Here is a 20,490-nt window from a genome sequence, read left to right as displayed (position 1 = left end):
GTGTTTGATGGCACAAAATACCTAGGCAGGTGCTTAGTTTTTGTGGGGTTGATGGTAAGGCTCCACACCACTTAGTGGCACACTCCAGATTAAGTAGCACAGCCTCCAAGTCCTTCTCAGAGTGAGTAGCAGTTACCAGAGCATCAGTATATAAAACAGCGAGCCATCATTTAACCATAGTAAGGCATCGATCAGACTCCCATTGTATCTGTACCACATGACAACATGCGCGCACACGCACTGTAGCAATGCACAGACCGGTAGAAGTGCTCGAAGGTGTTGGCCATCTCTAGGCCGGAGAGGAAGGTGATTGGCTCCAAGGAGGACATGAGCTGCGCCAGGCCGTCCCCGCTGGCCCGTGCCACCCCCAGTGCCCGGATGCGCCGGTCCACATTTTGAGCCAACACCTCGGCCACCTGTCCACCCACGAGCGAGCACGGCGCAGCGAGCATGGCGCAGCGAGCATGGCACAGCGAGCATGGCGCAGCGAGTACGGGACGCTCCCACGGGGCAGTGACTTGAGGTTCGCAGCAACCAATTTGGGAAGCCGCTCTGGTATGTTGTATGTTTGTATAACGTTTTTCGCACCGTACGTAGCTAAACGTGCTAAATTGAAGGTGCGGGGGAAGGACAACCAAGCACAAAAAGCAGTTCTAAAGAAACAAATCACTCCACGCTGTCTGCTTCACAATGAACGTTCAAGATCCTGCGACGGAGGGCACCGTGTGCTGGGGGTCGCAGTCCAAATTTTCCAATTTAGAAAAATTAAACTACAACCGCTCAATTGGGATCACTCACAGCAACATTGCTCCCGATTAACAATAGAAATCATCGCCTCCGGCTGCAAAACCTTAGCTGGGTAAACAAGTCCTGAGCGCACAGCTGAAGCAGCACCCGCGGGAGGGACAGAGGGAGGGAGCACCTTGACGCTGGGCAGGTGCGGCAGGTGCAGCAGGGCCGAGCGGAAGCCCTCTCGCAGAGCGAGCATGAAGGCTGCATGGTTCCCAAACAGCTCACGCATGGCGCCACTCAGCCTCGCAAACTGCTCTTGATAGAGCTCCGCAAAATCGGCCGCGTTCCAGCTCAAGTCCAGAAACGTCGACACCTGCACCCGTGCCCACGCAGGTCCCATTAGCGTGGGGGGCGGGGGGAGGGGGATACGTGAATCGGCCTCGCCGCGCCAGTGCCGTGCGTGCCCATGCCTGCTGCTGCACCACCCCGGCCCAGCAAGACGCCAGCTGCGCGATGGCGCTGGGTTTCCGCGGGGCCTTCTCCTCCTGTCCTCCCTCCGGTGCGCTGCAACCGTTGCGCTCCTTGCCCTTGCTCGTCTTCAGGTCTGCAGAGAGAGAGGCAAACCGTTGCACGAGCCTGCCCAGGGTGGGCCGTGGGCCCGGCCCCCCGGCCCCGCCCGTCCCGCTGGTAAGCAGCGTAGCGGCGCACCGTTTGGAGCGCATACCGGGTTTGCAGGGTGGCCGGATGGTGCCCTCCATGGCGGCAGGGCTGGTGTCCACGTGCACCAGCAGGCGGCACAGGCGGCGCGCTCGCGATGCGAACACCAGCGACTTCCCGCGCTGGCCCCGCCGGGGGACTCCTCCGCCCGTCGCCTCCCCCACACCGGCTCCGCGGCCTCCGCCCGCGCCCAGGTACTCCACAAGTAGCCAGGCGAACGGGCTGCTCTCATCTGCACGCACCCCACACGCACGCACGACACAACGAGTCACCCTTGAAAAAGAGTTATTTACTCGGATAATAAAATTCAGATTGTGATTATGGCGCTCGTCAGCCTGTGTGCGTGTGCGCGCAGGAAAGTACACGCACCCCCTTTGTTGACGGTGGAGATGTTGCTGATGATGGGCGTCGCAAGGGCTTCCCAGCACGTCTGTCCCAGGGCCCGCGCCGCCTCCAAGTCTGGCAGAAACCGCTCGGCAAACTGCTGCTCGTGACGCAACACTGCGCTCATCCTGCAGGCCAGCATGAGCGCCACACGACAATGACATCAACAAATAGGACGAAGCTGCCGTTTCGTGCCACTGTAGCCACTCCACCTCCTTGTAAATCGAATTATTTGGTGACGCTGCTGCTTTGGCAGTGGTGAAAAGCACAAATAGCAACAAAACTCAACACATTCATCAATAGCACAGTGGCCTTATAAGGGAAACGGTCTATGATAGCCGACGCGTCGCCTATTATAGCCCATTGTGTTCTGAAGGACCATTGCCCGAAATGTTACCCGTTACAGAGGTAACGTTTCAGGCCACATAAGCAAATTAAAACTGGGCACCAGGCAAGCATGTCCTGCAACATCCACCAAAACAAACTTATTTAGTAAAACGAGTCTGACATTGACTAATCTATCTTACAACAGTCGCGCGGTTTTAGAATAATGGCCCCCTGTCGTCCTGGGCTGGGCTGAAGGTGGACGCGGCCGCCAGTGGGCCACGCCGTGTATGCTGCCCGCCGTGCGAGCGCGAGGATGGTGCCGCCACAAACGTACTTGCTGTAGAGCTGCAGCACGTGCGTGCGGTCGTGGCCCAGCGCCTGCGTCCACGTGTGGGCCTTCACCGTATAGAAGAGGCAGGTGCGGCGGCACAGCTGCTCGCGGAACACGGGCCAGAACGTGGGCTTGGGGCCCAGGATCTCGAACCCGTGCACACGCGTGTCTATCCCTCCCTGTGCACACGGGAACGGCGTCACCAGCAGGAAGACGGAGATCGCCCGTGGAGCCGTGACCGGTGGCTCCCAACCTGTGCTCCCCCAGTACACCGGTGACCTCCCCCACCCCATGTGAATCATGGGGGTGACTTACCCACACTTCACCACGCTGGTCAACGCGGGTTGGTAAAGGCGGGTTATTAAAGGCGGGAGCATAGTTGTGGGAACCCAGTGTCGCACAGCAGTGTAGCCTCAAAGCCTATAACATCCCGCACCATGCCACGCAAGGCCTCTGCGGCGTGTGGTACCTGCTGGCAGCGCCGTATGCGGATCTGCACAATGGGCCAGTAGCGCGTGGCGTTCTCCAGCAGCAGCACCCGGCTGGCCGACGACGGCACGTTCACCTGCCGCACGAACGCACAGCGGACGGGAGACGGCCGTGCGTGAGTGGCGGCGGCGCGCAGGCACGTCACGCGGGCACGCCGTCGGGCACCCCTGCGGGCACGCCGTCCTCCCCCCGTATGCGTCGCACGTCACCCTCACCGCATTGAGCTCGGTGCTCACGTCCGTGGGGTCCTCGCCCCCCAACACCACGAGCCGTGCCGGCATGTAGCTCGAGTCCTCGATCGCCACCAGCACGCTCAGCTGCCTGCGCGCCACGGTAAGGGGGTCCCCCTCGTGTCACTCCGAGGCACGCGCCACACGCGCCGCACGCGCGAACCGCTGGGTGGGTGGGTGCCGGGTGCGTGGCGCTCGCTAGCTCTCGCTGACCCACGTACCGGATCACGACGCCCTTGTGCATGAAGATGTTGATGTAGTGCGAGCCCGTGCTGCCGTTGGACTCCCAGTAGGTCTTGGCGTTACCGTCTGTTAGACGGGCGGCCCGCGCTTGGTTCGAGGACACCTCCACCTTCTCCCAGCACTTGTCCTCCTTCATCTCCACCTTAGAGCCTGCACGCCGCACAGCATGGGTGCTCAACGGGCGCTGGGCCGTCACACGGCGTTCATCGGTGCAGCGAACGTAGGGTGGGGTGGAACGCTCACGAGAGGGGAAGAGCGACCGGAAGTGGGATGGGGGGGGGGGGGCGATCTGGAGTGGGGGGAAAGCGACTGGGAGTGTGGGGTGGAGCAACCGGGAGGGAGCGTTTCAGGTTACCTTGGCACAGGTTGCGGAGGAAGACGTTGAAGAAGGGGATGTGGATTGGCGCGTGGGTGCGCCGCGATTCCTCAATCTGGCCCAGCACCATCTGAGGAGTGGGAAATGAACTGGGTATGAGCGCAGTCCACCGCATGACCAAACACAGCTGCTCGTAGGGACACGGCAGAGTGTCCCAACGGGACAAGGTGGATGAGGAACCGTTCACATGCTGTGCGGGATGCGCTGCGGGCCACTTCTGCAGACAAATGCTTTCTTATTAACCTTTTACCATTCCGATGACATATGCGTACGCCATCAATTTTTCTTCTGTACGTCATCGGAACGGGGCCTTTCCAATGACGTACGGTATCAGGAAGAAAAACAAAAAAAATAACTTCATCGGTACCGAGGCTCCCACAAGGCCATGCGGGAGGGCGAGGCATCGTTCGGCACCAGTTATCCTAGTGTGTGGTTATGTCGCTACAGTTCTCTGCGGTGAATACAATGTCTTTAAAAACAGTGGTGCTACGCCCCCTCTAAATAATATGAGCGCTAACCGCTTGCGTGTCCAGAGATTCAGCGGTGAACGAGACATCCACCCTGCAACTTTCGGTCGAACAGCGAGCACCGAACAGCACTCCCAAAGTTTGAATTGGACAAGAGTTAACAATTAAATTTAATGCAGCAAGGTTATGATTATTATTACAAGAGATTTGGCAAAGTGATTTCCAAAGAGGAGTAGTGTGGGGGAAGAAGTAGAAATAGAAGTGGTTTGAGTGAGTGGGTGAGTGAGTAATTAGGGAAGTGTATAATTAGGAGCGTGGGTGAGAGACGAGTGGGTCAGTGTGTCGTTGTGACCAGCAGTGGAGGTTGAACGTGGTGTGGATGTGACGAAACAGCCAGTGTCCGGTAGACCTCAACATGGGACTCAATAAGCGACGTTCACAGGAACAGCGACCACAGCAGTGGCGATAGAAGAGCGACTAGGAGACGACCAGGCTGTAGGCGAGTGCCGCACGTGGGTGTAGGCGCGTGACCTGTATGCAGCCGGCCAGGATGCTGGTGGTGAGGCGGCGGTAGAGGCCGGCGTGCTTCTCACAGTCGGCGACGAGGTCGCGCAGCTCGCCCGCCAGCCGCAGGCTCAGTCCGTGCCGTTCGAGCGAGCGGCCGATGGCCTCGCGCAGCCCCAGCTGGCACATGACAATTGCATTATCCTTGTTGTCCACCGCCAGGCGGTGGAGCAAAGTGATGAACTCCTGCTGGACCTGCACCCGGCACGCACGATCACCGACGCAAAGATATAGACTTCTCATGCGCATGTAAGCACGTGTATGTGCACGTGTGTGTGCACGTGTGTGTGCACGTGTGTGTGCACGTGTGTGTGCACGTGTGTGTGCACGTGTGTGTGCACGTGTGTGTGCACGTGTGTGTGCACGTGTGTGTGCACGTGTGCGCACGAACGTGTGTTGGCGCACGTGCGTGAGCGGGTGCGCGTACCTCCTTGTCGCCGATGTGCGTGTTCATGGGAGCGAGGCTCGTCTCCACAAACTCGTGCCACGGAAGAGAGTCGCGCTCCACGAGGCGGCTCAGGATCCTAGCAAACCACACCGCACAGCACAGTGACCCCCCCCCACCCCGTAACACCGCACACCACCACACCACATAGCACTACACCACATAGCACTACACCACACCACATAGCACTACACCACACCACATAGCACTACACCACACCACATAGCACTACACCACATAGCACTACACCACATCACACCACATAGCACTACACCACATCACACCACATAGCACTACACCACATCACACCACATCACACCACACCACATCACAGTACTACACCACATCACACCACATAGCACTACACTACATCACACCACATAGCACTACACCACATCACACCACATAGCACTACACCACACCACAGCACTACACCACATCACCCCACAAAGCACATTTTTATAGTCCACCAGAGGTGGCAATACTTATGTAGGGGTGTTACGGAGGAGCTGTATGTGTAGGGGTGTTAGAGAGAGAGCCGTTATGCATGGCAGCTTATGGGAAACAAACACAGTGGGCGGGGCTACGTGAGTGCACGGGGGGGGGTGCTCTCAACGACGTCCGCACCAGGCAGCCCGGGGCCCCACCCCTCAGCGGGGGTGGAGTATAAAGGGGGATGTGTCAGAGGGCTCGGGGCAGAATGTTTAAGTAAACTCTTGAAGACCGAAGACTGCCTAGCTAGAGCCCTGGACTCCCCTGCGACGCCGCCCTTGTCAGGGCCGCGCAGGACCGAGCCAGCGGCATGGTCCCGTGAACCAGAGCCAGGACTCTGGGACTCCGGGTACCGTAGCCCGACTGACCAGTGTCGGACGCGTCCTCAACGGTACTACACTTACAAGGTCAATGAGAGTGAATTATTTATTTGATAACCCCACTGGTTTCTCACATCTGTCCCATAATTCGCTGGTACAGGCCACAAGGACATTGGAAGCGCTAATGCTTTGCCTCCGGCAATTGTCACTAAAACAAAGATGCCCCCTTTTCGCATTCTGGGTCCACTTGGCCACAAACCACCGAGAGAGCTTTGCAGCTGTTAGGGGTGGCACGCCGCACGCCAAACCGGTGGGGCCAGAAATAGACATGGCCAGAATGAGCCACGAACTCTGGAAGGTCCAAAGGTCAGATACCAACTTCAAAAGTTGTACATAAAATGTCAAGTTCATTTTGGTTTGACAGGTGAGAACTCAAGAGACTATGGGAGGGGCTCATTTACACAGAGTACTAATTTCAGGCTTAGTCGACCTAGGGGAGGCCCAAGACTAGTTCATATAATCGTCACCGGTGTTCGCCGTGAGCAGGAATTGAACTGGGACCGCCAGGTTGGTAGCGCAGCACGCAGCACTACACTACCACTCCTAGCACAACACCCCCACACACACACACGCAGACACCCTCCCTCCCACACACACACACGCAGACACCCTCCCTCCCACACCCACCGCAGCACGGCGAGCTGCAACTCCTTGTCGGAGCGCAGGGCGTCCATCTGTGCGAGGATGTTGCGGAATGCGTCAGGCTCGCCCAGGGCAGCCATGACGGCTGCGAGCTGCATGTCGTTGGGTGACCTCGGGGTCTCGCCCGACAGCCAGCCGTCCAGCACCAGCAGGCTGTTGCGGCACAACTCGCTGCTCCGCAGCTGCATTGGCAGCTGCAACCGATGCAGCTTGGTCACCAACTCCGACGCCACGTCTGCACGAGCCACATGACCGAACACACACAAAGATCCCTCATATAGCCTTAAACTGTAGGAGCAAGTGCTGTCAGCAGGCACCCATGAAGGCCGAAATGGCACACGAGGTGGGTGTCCAACACCACGCCCGGCCACCTTTGTCTCCCTAGTGGGCATGTTAACAAACCCGCCAGGTACTCATTTGAGGCCGAGTCAATATAGGGGAGGCCCAGGACCGGTTAAAATAATCATCAATGGTGTTGTCTGTGAGCGGGGGGTGATCTAACTTGGGTCACCGGGTTCGTAGCGCAGTGTGCTAACCAGTGGCGTAGCTAGGATATTTTGCGCCCGGGGACGAACTATAAAATTGGCGCCCCCCCCGTTTAAACACATACCAAAATGTAATTACATGACATGTAGGCTATGTGTGGCGGGATATATAAACTTTTAGGTTGAGGTGTAGATTTGTGCAGTAGTTTCAGGCTGCCGCGCCCGCCGCAATAAGTTATAATGTAACGTTGTAAGCCTCATTTTGGCGCCCCTTTACCTTGGCGCCCGGGAACATATGTACCCCCCTGCCCCCCCTTAGCTACGCCTCTGGTGCTAACCACTACGCTACCGCTCCCCATGGCACACAAAGACAAACACGCAGACACACGCACATGCACACACATGTACGTGTACACACATCCATACACAAGCGGGATTCTATATATTTTTTTACAGTTTGACATGCAGGCTTTGGTGAAATCGCCCGATGATTGCTGGATGTAATTACCAGCGAAACGTCATACTCAAATTTGTCATTGTTGTGGATTTACTCTCCAACACACCGGTGGGCTGAAGTATTAATTAAATGGCACATTTTGTTTACGTGACAAACCTTAATAATTGGCTCTCGGGTGGTTGCGGGTTAACGACACATTTATACTTATGCGATCTAACCAAAAAACTATCTTTTTTTACACAGTTGCTGAGCAATGGCCCGAAAATGGCAATAAACAGCACCATCAAAGTTGTAATTGGCAAGAGTTAATGCGGTTCCTGAATCGAGCAGGATTGCTTCTCGAAGAGCTTGGGAAGAGACGCTGGGAGGGCACTTCTCTGCATGCAGTGAGTTTGTGTGTTCTCCCCAGGTTGTGCGTGGGTTTCCTCCGGCTTCTCCAATTTGAACGGTGGGTGTGGTCGCTCACCCCCTCCGACGGCCATGTACAGGCCCAGCATCTCCAGGAAGCGGCCCCACTGGTCGATGGACAACACCTTCTTTTTGCAGCTGACGAGCAGTCGCGACATGCCGCAGTGCCCCAGGTGTTTCGCGATGCCCTGGTGAACCTCGCTGAGGCCCAACACAAGCTGCAGCGCCTCGCTCGCCGCGCTGTTATTCCTGCGCGCGCACCAAAAGAAAATCATCGTACTGCTACTCGCAGGGAGTCCACACTCACACGTTGGGTCACTCACTCATGCACGCACGCACGCGAGGTAACTCACTCACAAGGAGCTACTCAATCACACGAGGACCCAAAGAGAAATTCATCTCACACACCTAACTCACTCACTCACCCACATGGGATCTCTCACTTGCCCTGTGTCATTCACTCACCTACACAGTGCCCACTCACTCACCTACACAGGGTTACTCACTGACCCACTCATTCTCTCACACGGTGCCACCCACTCGCATCCCTTACTGACCCTGGTGAGGACATGATCTTCTCGAGGCCCTCCACGATGGCGGCAAGGGGGCTGTCCATGGGGTCGGACGTGGCCAGGCTGAACAGGGCCTCGCGTGCGGCCGTCCAGTCCGACTCACTTCCCCTCCGGCTCCCCGCCGACCCGTTAGCCGCTGCCTTGACCACCCCGCGACCCCCGATATTGTCCTGGGTCAAGGGTTCGGGCAGCTCCACACCGAGCACGAGATGCAGGCACTGGAGGGGGGAGTGACACGGTAGGAGACAGCATCTCATCAGCCACGGGCGTGGCATCAAGAAGCCAACAACCCAGCAAATGGCACCATACACCCCCCAGCACTTTCACGTGGACCAAGAGTTGAAGTTGGCTGTGAGGATTGTTCAGCAGTCTCAGAATCGGAAGTTTGTTTCCCGAGTAAAGCCCATTGAGCTAAGACGCTTTTTCAAGGGTAACTCGTCGGCAGACATCAAAACTCACCGGCCGGCAAGCGAGCGCATCGCTAAACGCTTGTACACTAGACAATTATATTTGTTTGGCTGTGTCGCGTGGGGGAGTTTTATGAGAGATCATTACGTAACATATAAATAGCAACGACATTCACGAGAATTTCCGGGCTCGATTATCCGAGAATAAGTAACACATTGGGCAGATAATGTGCCTCCTTCCCACCTCTGTACCTCCACGTACAAAATTGGTGTACGTTATAACACAACGTACCAGCTCTGCTGAAGAGACACTGAACATTGAGAAACTGGTGCAAAGTTTGAATCAGTTAGACCAATGCTGCTGCCGTGTGGTTGATGGGACTGATGTGGGGAGGAGAATTCTCTTCATTTCTTCCGTCAATTATCGAGGTTAATGGGAGCAGGGGTAACACAGAAAAAGCAAGATGATGGATATTACAAAACATATGTTAACTAGGCTCTAACGATGTGCTTATTTGCGTACATATAATGGGGGTGATGATGTGGAGCGTGTCGTCTGTGTTCATTGTTTCCGACACGTTGCAGTCACATGGGCATAAATTCACCGACTCTCGATGAGTGGGGAGCAGCTCATAAGCAAACCAGCTCCCGAGTAAAAATACTTTATGACTTTCACAAGTACAGATGTTCGGCAACCCGCATAATGTTTTCAAGTGTAATCGAGTGGTTTTCAGAGTTCTATATAATTCCAGAGAGTCACAAAATGTGGTCCCAGCTTTGGTTACATAGAGGCCAATAGAATTGCTTCTGCCAATTTGTGAGAGAAGCACGCACAGAGGGCCAGAGGATAACGTCCCGAGTGTTAAATATAAACGTTGACGGATTACTCAACGGCTCTTGCACGCCTACTCACGGTGAACGCGAGGTGCAGGATGGCCAGCGTGTCGGCGTGCGTGCTCATGCATGCCAGCAGCGCCGCCACTCCTCCCTCCTCCACGAACGCTGGGCAGCACTCCGGCCGCACCAGCACGGCACGTACCACACGCAGGGCCCAGTAAACGGGGCCCACGTCCTCGACCGTCAACTCCAATTCCCGCACCACCGCCTGCATTAGCGGCTTGAGGCCCTCGGTCCCCGGCGGCGTGCGAGGGCGTTGCCGGTCCTCTTTGTTCGACCGCTGCTCTTCACCGTCGCTGCCGGCCTTGTCTTCAGCGCCGGCAGCGGGAGCCTGCGTGCGCTCCTCCAGCACGATGACCGCCGTCTGCAGGGCGGCCACCTTGAGCGCACGGTCGCTGGGCGCCCGGCTCGCCAGCTTCCAGACCGCGAGCGCGCATAGCACGCGTGCCGCCCATGTCAAGCCGCCTTCGCCCGACGGCACCTTGCGGAACGCTTCAAACTCACGAAGTTTCTCCTGCACCCCCTCCGGATCGGCAACCGCGTCGACAGCTCCCGCACCCCTCGCGTCGATCCTGACGAGGGCCGGGGAGCCCGGCGAAGACGAGGAGGCGTTATTGGCCTCCTCTTCCTTCTTGGGTTTCTTAGACAAGGACGACGATGACAGCGAAGATGACGACGACGGCTGCTGGAGGGAGGATGCGGACTCGCTCTTGCATGCGTCACTTTGGCCGAAGATGGTTGTGGTTTGCCGAGAAGTCGCCACACGTTGCAGATCGTCGAGCTCTGAAGAAAACCTGCGGTAGAGGCTGGAGCTCCGCAGGTCCTGGCGGAAGGGCGGCTCGGCCTGCAGTAGGTGGCGCAGCAGGCGCAGCGCCAGCTCGGGGTCAACCGAGAGACCTGCCAGCGAGGCGTCATCCATACTGAACACCTGTAGGTGGCAGAGTGTGCACATGAAGATCAGGAGGAATGCTGGCATTTTCACATCACCACCCTCACCAAAGTGGCCTCGATAATGACCCAGGGTAGCCTAAACGAGTCTTAAGGATTCTCAGCATCATTACTACATTTTCGGAGTAGAGGGAGACGATTGCTATGCATTTGCCAATCAAGTATTTTGTGAGTAATTTTACTCTTCTTTGAATGATGTCGCCAGATCTTTAATGTGCACTGGGAGAAATTATTATTACACAACCGCCGTGCAAACCATGGCGGCCTGCCTAATTCAAATCGCGAACCTTTGCAAAAAGTGGCAAATGTGCAGGCGATGTCACCGCCCCGCTTCACAGCCTAGGCACATTACGGCAGATGGCGCAGAGTAACCACGATGCAGTGTGGAGGGGGGGGGGGGCACGGGGGTCACTGACGGGAAGCCCTGTGGCGTCCCGGATGATGTCGCAGGCCTTGTCCTGCTGCCCGCCCTCGAGTTTGCGCAGGAAGAAGTGCAGCTCCCACCAGTGCGTGCGGCCCAACGAGGACCCTTCCTCGGGCCCGTTCCAGCGCTCCGGCCCACCCGAGGCCTCCCACAGGTACGGAAACGCGTATAACCCCGCGAGCGGGCGGCCCGGCATCTTTGCGGGCTCTGTGGAAGAGGGACACGCCAGAACCACCCGCATCTCAGTCACACACTGCACACTGCAGCAACTAAGATTCGTCATCAATATTGATAAGCACCGACGACTCAATGTAAACGTGCCCAGAGCTCTGACCTCTCAGCCACTGCCCACTACTGGAGTAACAGTTTTGATATAGCACTGTGATTAATGCTATTATTAATTTTTCTGCTTGTTTACTCAGGAAACTTCACCGAGACACACGGCTTTATCAAGGAGGGCCCTGTCCAGTTTTCGCAGTCAGCGTAGCTATAAGTAACATGCATATCTTTTCAGCATTCAGATGTTTTGGTCAATATCAGTTACACTGTATGTGTTTTCTTAGCTGCACAGGGGAACCCGGAGAACTCAGAGCAAACCCATGCTAAACAGACGGGGAAACGCACAAACTGCACACAGAAAAGGACCCCAAGTTGGAAGGTCCTTCTTGTTGCCAATGCATCGCCCCTGCTGCCCAAATTGCTGTGAATTACCTTAATTTGAATGTGCATGTCTCACCCGAGCTGGGTGTGGCAAGTGGGGGGGGGCTTGGGAAGAGGTTCTGGGTCGGGGTGGGGATGGCCGCGGTCCGTGGGGCCGCCGCCGCTGCCACCTGGACGGTGGGGGTGGTGCCACACTCTGTGGGGCTCTCGTCGGGCATGATAGCCACCATGTTCCAGTTCACCCAGTACGTGGCCTGCATCGAGTCCCAGTACACCTGTGTGCCAGGTGCAGGGGTGTGTGCGGACGGGGCGGTGGGATAGTGAGCAACATCTGTCAACACACGGGGATGAAACGCAACTTTTAAAGCATTGAGCATAGAACACAACGTGGATTTGTACGGCATATAAATGTGGCCGAATTTTGTTTTGTGTTGAGTTTGTTGTCCTTCCCCCGCACCACCGATTAGCACGGTTGGCTATGTACTTTACTAGCCGTGTCGGGTGGTAGAGGGTTACGATAAATGTATACTTACGCGATCTAACCCAAAAACTTTTATTATGAATAATATTGGTTGCGAAAGCCTACGTGTTAAACAATAAGCTGTTAATAAACATTGCGCATTTTATACAATCGTAAGAGGCAGGCGGTTAATGGCGGATGAAAAAAGGAGGGTCTTGAGCCTTCAGCTGCACAGATGGATGGAGGAGGGGAGTTCCAGACCATGGGGGCAGCAAAGGAGAACAAATACCAACGGTACGGCTAGCATTTAGAGTACGGCTCTATTACTTTGAGCAATTATCCGATAGCGTTAGTAGCTACAACAGCCAAGCACTGGCCATCTAGCCTGCGCCGATGGTCGGCCGATGGCGCCGCTCACCTGCACGGGCGGGTAGCCCTTGTTGACACAGCGCACCTCTCCCTTGTCGCCGGCCGATACCTTCTCGTAGTCCTCCAGCATGAGCACGCGCATCCCCACGCGGAGCTGCGCCTGCACAGACTCGCCGTAATCCGCACGTCTCGGAAAGTCGTCCGGCTGTCGCAGCGCCAGCTTTGCCTGCTTGGCGGCGCTGCCGTTAGCGGTGGCGGTGGCACTGCTGCCGCCGGCCGAGCTGGAGCCACCGACACGGGGGACCGGAGCGAAGGAGCTGAGGGCTCCGACAGACGCGCCACTGGAATCCGGAGGAGTGGTGGCCGGAGCGGAAACATTGCTGTCCGCCGAGGCCTGGAATATAGAATGCCGGCTTGGAGTCTGTAGGAGGGGAGATGGAACAAGTTCGTCAATGTCATCAAGAGCCACCGGGCATGCAAAACCGATACGAGCAGCACAGCCGAGTGGAGAAAAGGAAAAGTTACCGCAAGGGTGGCGATGGTGCCGTGCTGCTGGTTCTCAGGTTCTTGGCGGTCCCAGCCCAAAATGCGTGCCAGCTCCGTTATGAGATTGGCCATCGCCATACAGAAGTCAAACTCGCGCTGCAGTCGGCTGGACTCACTCGGGCCCCCTCCAGACCCCACCCCAGCTCCATCCGTGTTGCTCAGAGCGTCGGCCAGCGACGTCACGCACAGGTAGCGCTTCACCAGCGAGAACAGCAATCGCCCTGGAATCTGCGCGCGTGTGCACCAACAAATGCACGGTCGCACACGGTGCCATCTCCTGGAGTCGCGTCACACGACACAACGGGCCCGGGGTGGCGTGCACAAAACACGCATACTCGCGCCAATCTGCTCATTTCACCTGAGGAAGGTGGATGCCTTCGAAGCTCATGCCGTGCTCCTCGGAAGAGGTTGTCTCGGCAAACAGCTCCAGCAGCGTGAAGCGGTTGTCGAAGTCCATGCGCTGCTCGATGCCATCCTGTTGGCTCAGCGAGAGCAGCACGTACGCCCGGCTGCCTGCGCCAGCAAAACCCAACAGACCCATCAACCGCGTGGTGTTTTATTTTTAGGTTTATTTTGACGCAGGTCGGATTTCCTTACTCCAGGAGATTCTATTCCGTGACCCTCATGTACCGGCCAGGTGGCTCGGCGGTAGAACGAGTGGCTCTCCATCAGAAAGCTGCGAGTTCCAATCCTGGTTGGGGGGGGGGTTGACTCCGCCGATCATCTCTCCAGGGCTGATAACACGAGTACAACATTGTAAAGAAGTCAACAGTGGTTGTCCTCTGGACAGACTCGCCCTCAACAAAGGAACGTGCAAATTCTACCACTGGCTCAGGGCTGTAAACGGATGATGATCACCAATGCCTCAATCCTCATTTGAGCAGGAAACCACTTCATCTACTTTCCTATACATGTCTTTCCATTACATCCTACCATGTCACCCTCAGCCTTCCTCTATTCATGCCCTGCACCGTTGGCATCTCCATACCCCCTTTAATAGTTGGATTTTCTTATCAGCTTGGCAAGGGCAAAATCCGCCGGGGCCACACGGAACGTACAAACCACGCAAGGGCTCGTGTGCGGCCTGTGCAGGCGGCCGAGCGTACCTGCGTCGTGCGAGGCGAGAGCGCGCAACATTCTGCCGGCGCTGCGACGAGTCTGCATTTCTTTGTTGCACAGCAGCTCCATGAGTAAGTCCAGGGCGCCGGCCTCCTTGAAGACGGGCGCCAGCGGCCCGATGCTGGCGTAGGCGCTCAGCACGTGGATGATGTGCGAGATGTTGCGCGTGGCTTCAGGGCCCAAGGTCCTCTCCACCTGCCGCCGTGCGCGGCTGACCAGCTGGATGACGTCGCTGCGCATCGAAGAGAACTCCCGCTCCTCCAGGTCACTGTCGGCATCAACGCTCTGCAGATGGAGACACCACAATCATCATCACTGCCGCTGTAACAGCTCCAGCACACCTCTACCACCCTCTATGGAGCACGCCAACATCCCCTCTGGAGGCGCACAACCACAATTGATAATAATCCTAACAATAAATATAGCATTTCGATGGCACTGCTTAAATACTTCAGCAACTCAGTGGCAGCTGTCCCCGTGTAGCACAAGGTGTATCAGCACAGGCATTTAGTAGAGCCCGATTATTACCAGTAGGGGGCGATAGTTGGTATGGGTTATGCCCATCAAGTAATTTGCAATATATTTTTGAGATTTTTGAAAATTTTGGCCTTAAGTACATGGAGCACTGTGTATACATCAAGACTGGAGAGACAAAGGCGGCCGATTATGGTGCTGGCCACCCACCCCCTCATGTGCCGTGCCAGCTTTTATAGGTTCTCGCTAACGGCGCTTGACCCAACGGTCTGTTAAGGCTATATGGAGGATCTTTGTCCCAGGTATCTTCAGCCGAGTCGGGTGCAGTCGACCCAGTAGGAAAAACAGGCGAGGTGCAGGGTCTGCCTTGATGGTAGGCCTCGCTGTGCCGACACTAAGAAAACGATGACCGCTGCTCAATGAGCGGTGCTGCCGGTGCAGCTGAGTGGGATGTCGGGGACATGGAAAACAACCTCTACCAATGTCACTCGGCTCAAGTGTGAACGAGCAAACGCGAGTGAATGAGCGAATGGTGGTGTGTGCAAATATCAGCACTGGGGAGAAAAAGGTGACCGGGCGTGGTGTTGGCCATCTACCCCATCATGTGCCATGCCGGCTAAGAACAATTTCTCAAAGGCTATACGGGGGATCTTTGCTTTTGTTGGTGGTTTGAGTGTTGGTTCCGTTTTTTGGTATTGTGAGTTTTGGTGGTGTGAGTGGAGTGGTGTTGGTGGTGTTTCCAGTTTATTTCGTTTAACCAGATGAGAAACTCAATAGAGCAGCAGAATTATTTGCAAGAGTGACCTGAGGTATTAGTCTGCCAATATGGGGCGGCGATTTCTGCTTTGTGGAAATGCCGACACAACATGGCCTACTCTTCTTCACTGGATCTTTAATGTCCAGACGCCCGTTGTAATTACGGTTAATAAACACGCATTATTAAGCAGGGCGGCCTGTTGAATGGAACCGGCGAACCTCTGCAACAAGCAGCGAACGCGCTACCGCTTGGCCACGTCGCCAAGATGTCCAAACCTGCGGCTCTACCAAGAGACATCACCTCACCCACTCGACGAATCCGTGCACTACGTGCTGGAAGGCAGCAGTGCAAGCCCATCGTGCCAGGCTCAGAATATTTTTGATTAGAGTGCAATGGTTTTCCGGCCAGCCAGTCATGTCAGACAGGGATTTCGGAAACCCCTTCCCCGATTTCCCTTGCACGACATTCAGTTGGTGGAGCACAGAGATACATTTCAGCAAAGTCTGCTTGGGTTGGCGACCCGGAAAATATCTCTACACGTGACGCACCGCATCCGGCATACCTCTCGCGACTCGCGATGGCTGTGGCTATGACTAGTCGCCTGTCACCTACGCCAGTCTAACAATACCCGGAAACATCAAGCGAGAAGTGACGCCCTGGGTGGCGAGGAGTGCGGCGATCCTACCGAGCTCTGCTGGAGGAGATGGGTGCCACCACGTTCACTTCCTTCGGGTTTGTGCTTGCGCAAGAGAGCACCACAACACGCGCGCACGTCCTCTTCGCTCATCCACATGAGAATGTTCTCGGCTTTGCCGGCGGCGTCGCCGGTCGAGCTCCAGGCAGTGGCGGCGACCGCCCCTGCCGCGGGTGACCCCCCAGCGCCGCCGCCGCCCGCCTCGTCCGCAGTGGAGACCGTCCAGCGGATGAGGTAGTCGGGGCCGCCTTCCAGTGTGCGGCGCTGGCGCAGGAGCTCTGCAGGCCATGCCTGCACCCCGCGGGCCAACTGCACCACCAGCTTGCCTTGACTTCTCTCCGCCATCTCTGCATCCACCGGACCCGGCCACGCAGCAGTGGTCACGGCACACACACATACATATTCCTGTGGCAAGCATTGGCCTCACCCAACACAACCTGGTCCAGCAGCGTGCTCAGAACACGGTGAACTTGACACGCTTACACCCAGCACAATATATTAGTACACAGTAGTACATAGGCCTCGGCAAGGTAAGGTAAAAGTTAAAAGGTAAAAACAACGAGCCTACCTTTACCCTACCTTTTACCTTACCACAATACAATCACACTACCCTACCTTTTACCCTTTAGCAGGTAAGGTAAAAGGTAAAAAGCAACGAGCTTACCTTTACCTTACCTTTTACCCTTACCCCATACAAATTACCCGATTACAGGGTAATTACTAGGGAACTACTACACATGAACAAGGTTTATAACGGTAAATGCTATAGGTAGAGCGCTTTAATCATATAGCATACTCTCGATGATGCCAATTTTACACGCTTTCTTTTAACTCACTCTGTCTGTTGTTGTTGTCGTTGTTGTTGTATCCTCAAATCTTGAAACTCAATTTTTACCCACTTCCTAATGTGGTGTCGACTGCAAACTTGGTATACTTAGGTCATACTGATGACAATACTATATTCTATCATAAAAAATATATGTTTTTAAACATTATTTTTTATGTTATGTTTCGGCTTGGGTCTAATTGTCCACGGTCAACTCACGTTGGCTGTAAATCACCACGGTTTTTTACGTTATAGCAAGCTTCGGGGCCACTTCCTGAAGTCGTGGAGTTCTCCCATTACTAGTACATTTCATAAAAGCGTGTTTTTAATAAAGTTTGTTTTAATATTACTTATTAAATGTAGACCACGGACTGCGCCACGGAGCTTTTAGCGGTAAACAAGGTACCGTATTTACCGGGTAATACTTTGCGCTACCTTTACCCTACCGGGTAATTCTTCCGAGCTACCTTTACCCTACCCTTTACCTTACCCCTTGGCATGTCGACACCTTTACCCTTTTACCCGGTAAAAAGGGTAAATTACCTTACCTTGCCGAGGCCTAGTACTAGTACACTCATACGCAGCAGCACCCACAGCAGAACAACAGTACCCAGCATCTCAGCCAGTACCCCCAGCACCCAGCACAGGAACACATGATGCCCGAGCATCCAGCTAGCGGACACGCTAGCACCCAGTCAATAACGAATGGTTCACACCATGCACCCACAGAATCAGAACCCAACAATAGCGCTCCAGTTAGTCTGTCATCCAGCATCTTCATCGGAACCCTAGAAGCCACGACTATCACACCCAACGCTTACAGTAAAACCTCACTGGCACATGACTAGCAGCCACAGCAATAACAACACGGTATACAGTACTGGATGTGGTGTGCCGTGTTCCTGGCCGCTGGTAGACTTAAATTAGTGGCACGTGATTTAGTAACAACCACAGCCACAACGAGATGTATACTGCCTTAATTTGCCTGGGGTAGCAACATCTTTCGCACCTGATGACACAAATGAGCCAACACGCTCCACCACAGCACCCCCCGGGCTCAAACCTCACCCTAGAGCGGCGAGGCCACGGGGCCCCGGACCAGGCCCTCAGCTCTCGTAAGTACAAAGTGGGGGGCCCGAGACCTCTATTCATGAGGGTCCCAGGGGGTTCCCGGGGTGAGGGGGGTCCTGGTTCAAACCCCTCTCCCACTCCAGAGCGCGCGTGACGGCGCAGCAGCAGCAGCACCGAGATTCTTGGGTTGCAGTCGAGGGCACCCACACAGCCGACCGCCCGGGCAGACCCAACCACCTCGAGCCCACGGGTCGATCACCACTTACTACAATATACACGCCCCCCCCCCGCCCCCTTTCCACACGGTCTAACCACATGAATATGGCCCATAGCCCACACGGAACCCGAGGCCAACCGCGTACCGAAGGGCCTAAACACCGGCCTGGCAACCCCAGCCCTGCACAGGCGGCCTAAGCACATTCACGCGGCCCACGTGGAAAACGGGGCTCAATCACGAGCCGACACGGGGCCCCAACTTCCCTACCCGGGCCCACGCGGCCCACACAGCACGGACCCAACACCAAGCCTGGCGCACATCGGGGGGAACCCCGGGGCCGCCAAAACCACCAAACCCCGGGCCCCCCACACGAGGGGGCCCGGGGCCCAGACCGCCGCGCATCGCCCCTCGCCACCAAACCCCGACCCACCAGGGACCCTTCGCCGCGACTCGCTCGGGCCCCGTCCGCAGCCCTTCGGTCCCCGGCGCGCGCTGGGGAAGCCCCTGGGAGGAGGCGGCGGTGGTGCTGGTGGAGGTGTCGCTGCTGCCTCCTTCACGATGTGGGCCCGGCTGTGGCAAGCCACTAGGGGGGGCTATAAAGCTTCCTCACCCCTCCACACTCCTCCACAACCTCCTCACCCTCCTCACCCCTCCTCACCCTCCTCACCCCTCCTCACTCTCCACACCCTCCTCACCCCTCCTCACCCTCCTCACCCCTCCACAACCTCCTGACTCCTCCTCCTCACCCTCCTCACAACTCCTCACCCCTTACCACACCTCCACACCCTCCTAACCCTCCTCACCCTCCACACCCTCCTAACCCTCCTCACCCTCCACACCCTCCTCACCTCTCCTCACCCACGGGGCTTTCTCAGTCACTTGCCATCCTGTAACTTGCCAAACGAACCCGACATTGAATTTTGGGTCAGGCCACGCGTTGGTGGTGGCTTTCATGGCAAAGTTATTGTAATTTTCCCTCCACCACCCGACAAGATAATTCCGTTTGCACGGATATCGTTATTATTCATATTCTAACCAAGATACCTCATCCTCATCTGTGTATTTGGGCTTTTCTTGTCGGGCGTTTGAGGGTTTTATATCACAACAAGAAGCGAGAATAGAACGGCGTGGCCGAATTCCGTTTGGGATGGGCCCACAACGAATCGGTAGATGTCGCTAGATCTCCTCTCAAAGTCGTACAACATATCTCACCAGCATACAATGTCACCAAGATAGAGGGGTTCTTTTTTGGGTTAGATCGCGTAAATATATAAATGTGTCGTTAAAACCCGCCACCACCCGACACAGCCAACTAGTAAGTGTTGCCACGTAAACAGAACGTGCCAATTCGTCACTAGTACAGCACACCGGTGGGTTTTAACGACACATTAATATATTTACGCGATCTAAGCTCCGAAAAACCCCTCTATTATGGATTATATTGGTCGCGAAAGCCGACGTGTTGAAATGTAACCAAGCACAAGCTCTTAGCACGCGACTACTGTGACTCATGGTCTAATGTTTGGGTTTGGTCAGGAAATGAAATGGCAATTTGTTTTCGTTGTGAGACCCCCCACCACCCAACACGGCCAAACAAATTAAAATGTCACTTGTGACGACAGGCCGATTCTATTCTCGTTTCATCTCGCTCATCGGGCTGAATCTGAGAGATGATCTCCAATACGGTTCTGGACCGTCACTCGACACAAGAATGGTTCACGGACGTCGCCCGGCGCCTGTGTTGACGTGGACAGCAGTGGGGGGGGGGGGGGGGCAGCTCTGCACCCCCTCGCCCCGCAGGAACAGCGTGGTGACGTTTGGTCAAATTACCGACACTGCCCACACGGTAGGGGAGGCTGCCCTCATCCAGCAGTGGATTG

General features: G+C 55.8%; 1 protein-coding gene across 1 annotated transcript in view; it reads right to left on the bottom strand.

Moving 5' to 3' along the window:
* Positions 1 to 19,198, bottom strand: part of LOC144944083 (cullin-9-like) — a 36,285-nt gene extending 17,087 nt beyond the window's left edge. The window contains exons 1-24 of the mRNA XM_078872148.1: positions 19,041 to 19,198; positions 16,488 to 16,843; positions 14,559 to 14,856; positions 13,811 to 13,965; positions 13,432 to 13,680; positions 12,956 to 13,327; positions 12,154 to 12,352; positions 11,410 to 11,624; positions 10,062 to 10,973; positions 8,727 to 8,959; positions 8,228 to 8,418; positions 6,805 to 7,054; positions 5,288 to 5,384; positions 4,828 to 5,055; positions 3,809 to 3,899; positions 3,432 to 3,603; positions 3,196 to 3,301; positions 2,961 to 3,056; positions 2,495 to 2,670; positions 1,819 to 1,961; positions 1,457 to 1,681; positions 1,203 to 1,336; positions 923 to 1,105; positions 259 to 416 (exon numbers count right to left, since the gene is read on the bottom strand). Coding sequence (XP_078728274.1) covers positions 259 to 416; positions 923 to 1,105; positions 1,203 to 1,336; positions 1,457 to 1,681; positions 1,819 to 1,961; positions 2,495 to 2,670; positions 2,961 to 3,056; positions 3,196 to 3,301; positions 3,432 to 3,603; positions 3,809 to 3,899; positions 4,828 to 5,055; positions 5,288 to 5,384; positions 6,805 to 7,054; positions 8,228 to 8,418; positions 8,727 to 8,959; positions 10,062 to 10,973; positions 11,410 to 11,624; positions 12,154 to 12,352; positions 12,956 to 13,327; positions 13,432 to 13,680; positions 13,811 to 13,965; positions 14,559 to 14,856; positions 16,488 to 16,841 — 5,237 coding nt within the window. The 5' untranslated portion in view covers positions 16,842 to 16,843; positions 19,041 to 19,198. The remainder of the gene's footprint in view (positions 1 to 258; positions 417 to 922; positions 1,106 to 1,202; positions 1,337 to 1,456; positions 1,682 to 1,818; positions 1,962 to 2,494; positions 2,671 to 2,960; positions 3,057 to 3,195; positions 3,302 to 3,431; positions 3,604 to 3,808; positions 3,900 to 4,827; positions 5,056 to 5,287; positions 5,385 to 6,804; positions 7,055 to 8,227; positions 8,419 to 8,726; positions 8,960 to 10,061; positions 10,974 to 11,409; positions 11,625 to 12,153; positions 12,353 to 12,955; positions 13,328 to 13,431; positions 13,681 to 13,810; positions 13,966 to 14,558; positions 14,857 to 16,487; positions 16,844 to 19,040) is intronic.
* Positions 19,199 to 20,490: the final 1,292 nt, after the last annotated feature.

The sequence above is a fragment of the Lampetra fluviatilis genome, chromosome 33 (assembly GCF_964198595.1).
Source record: "Lampetra fluviatilis chromosome 33, kcLamFluv1.1, whole genome shotgun sequence".
In the NCBI taxonomy this organism is placed as follows: domain Eukaryota; kingdom Metazoa; phylum Chordata; class Hyperoartia; order Petromyzontiformes; family Petromyzontidae; genus Lampetra; species Lampetra fluviatilis.
This window is presented reverse-complemented; position numbering and strand designations above follow the sequence as displayed.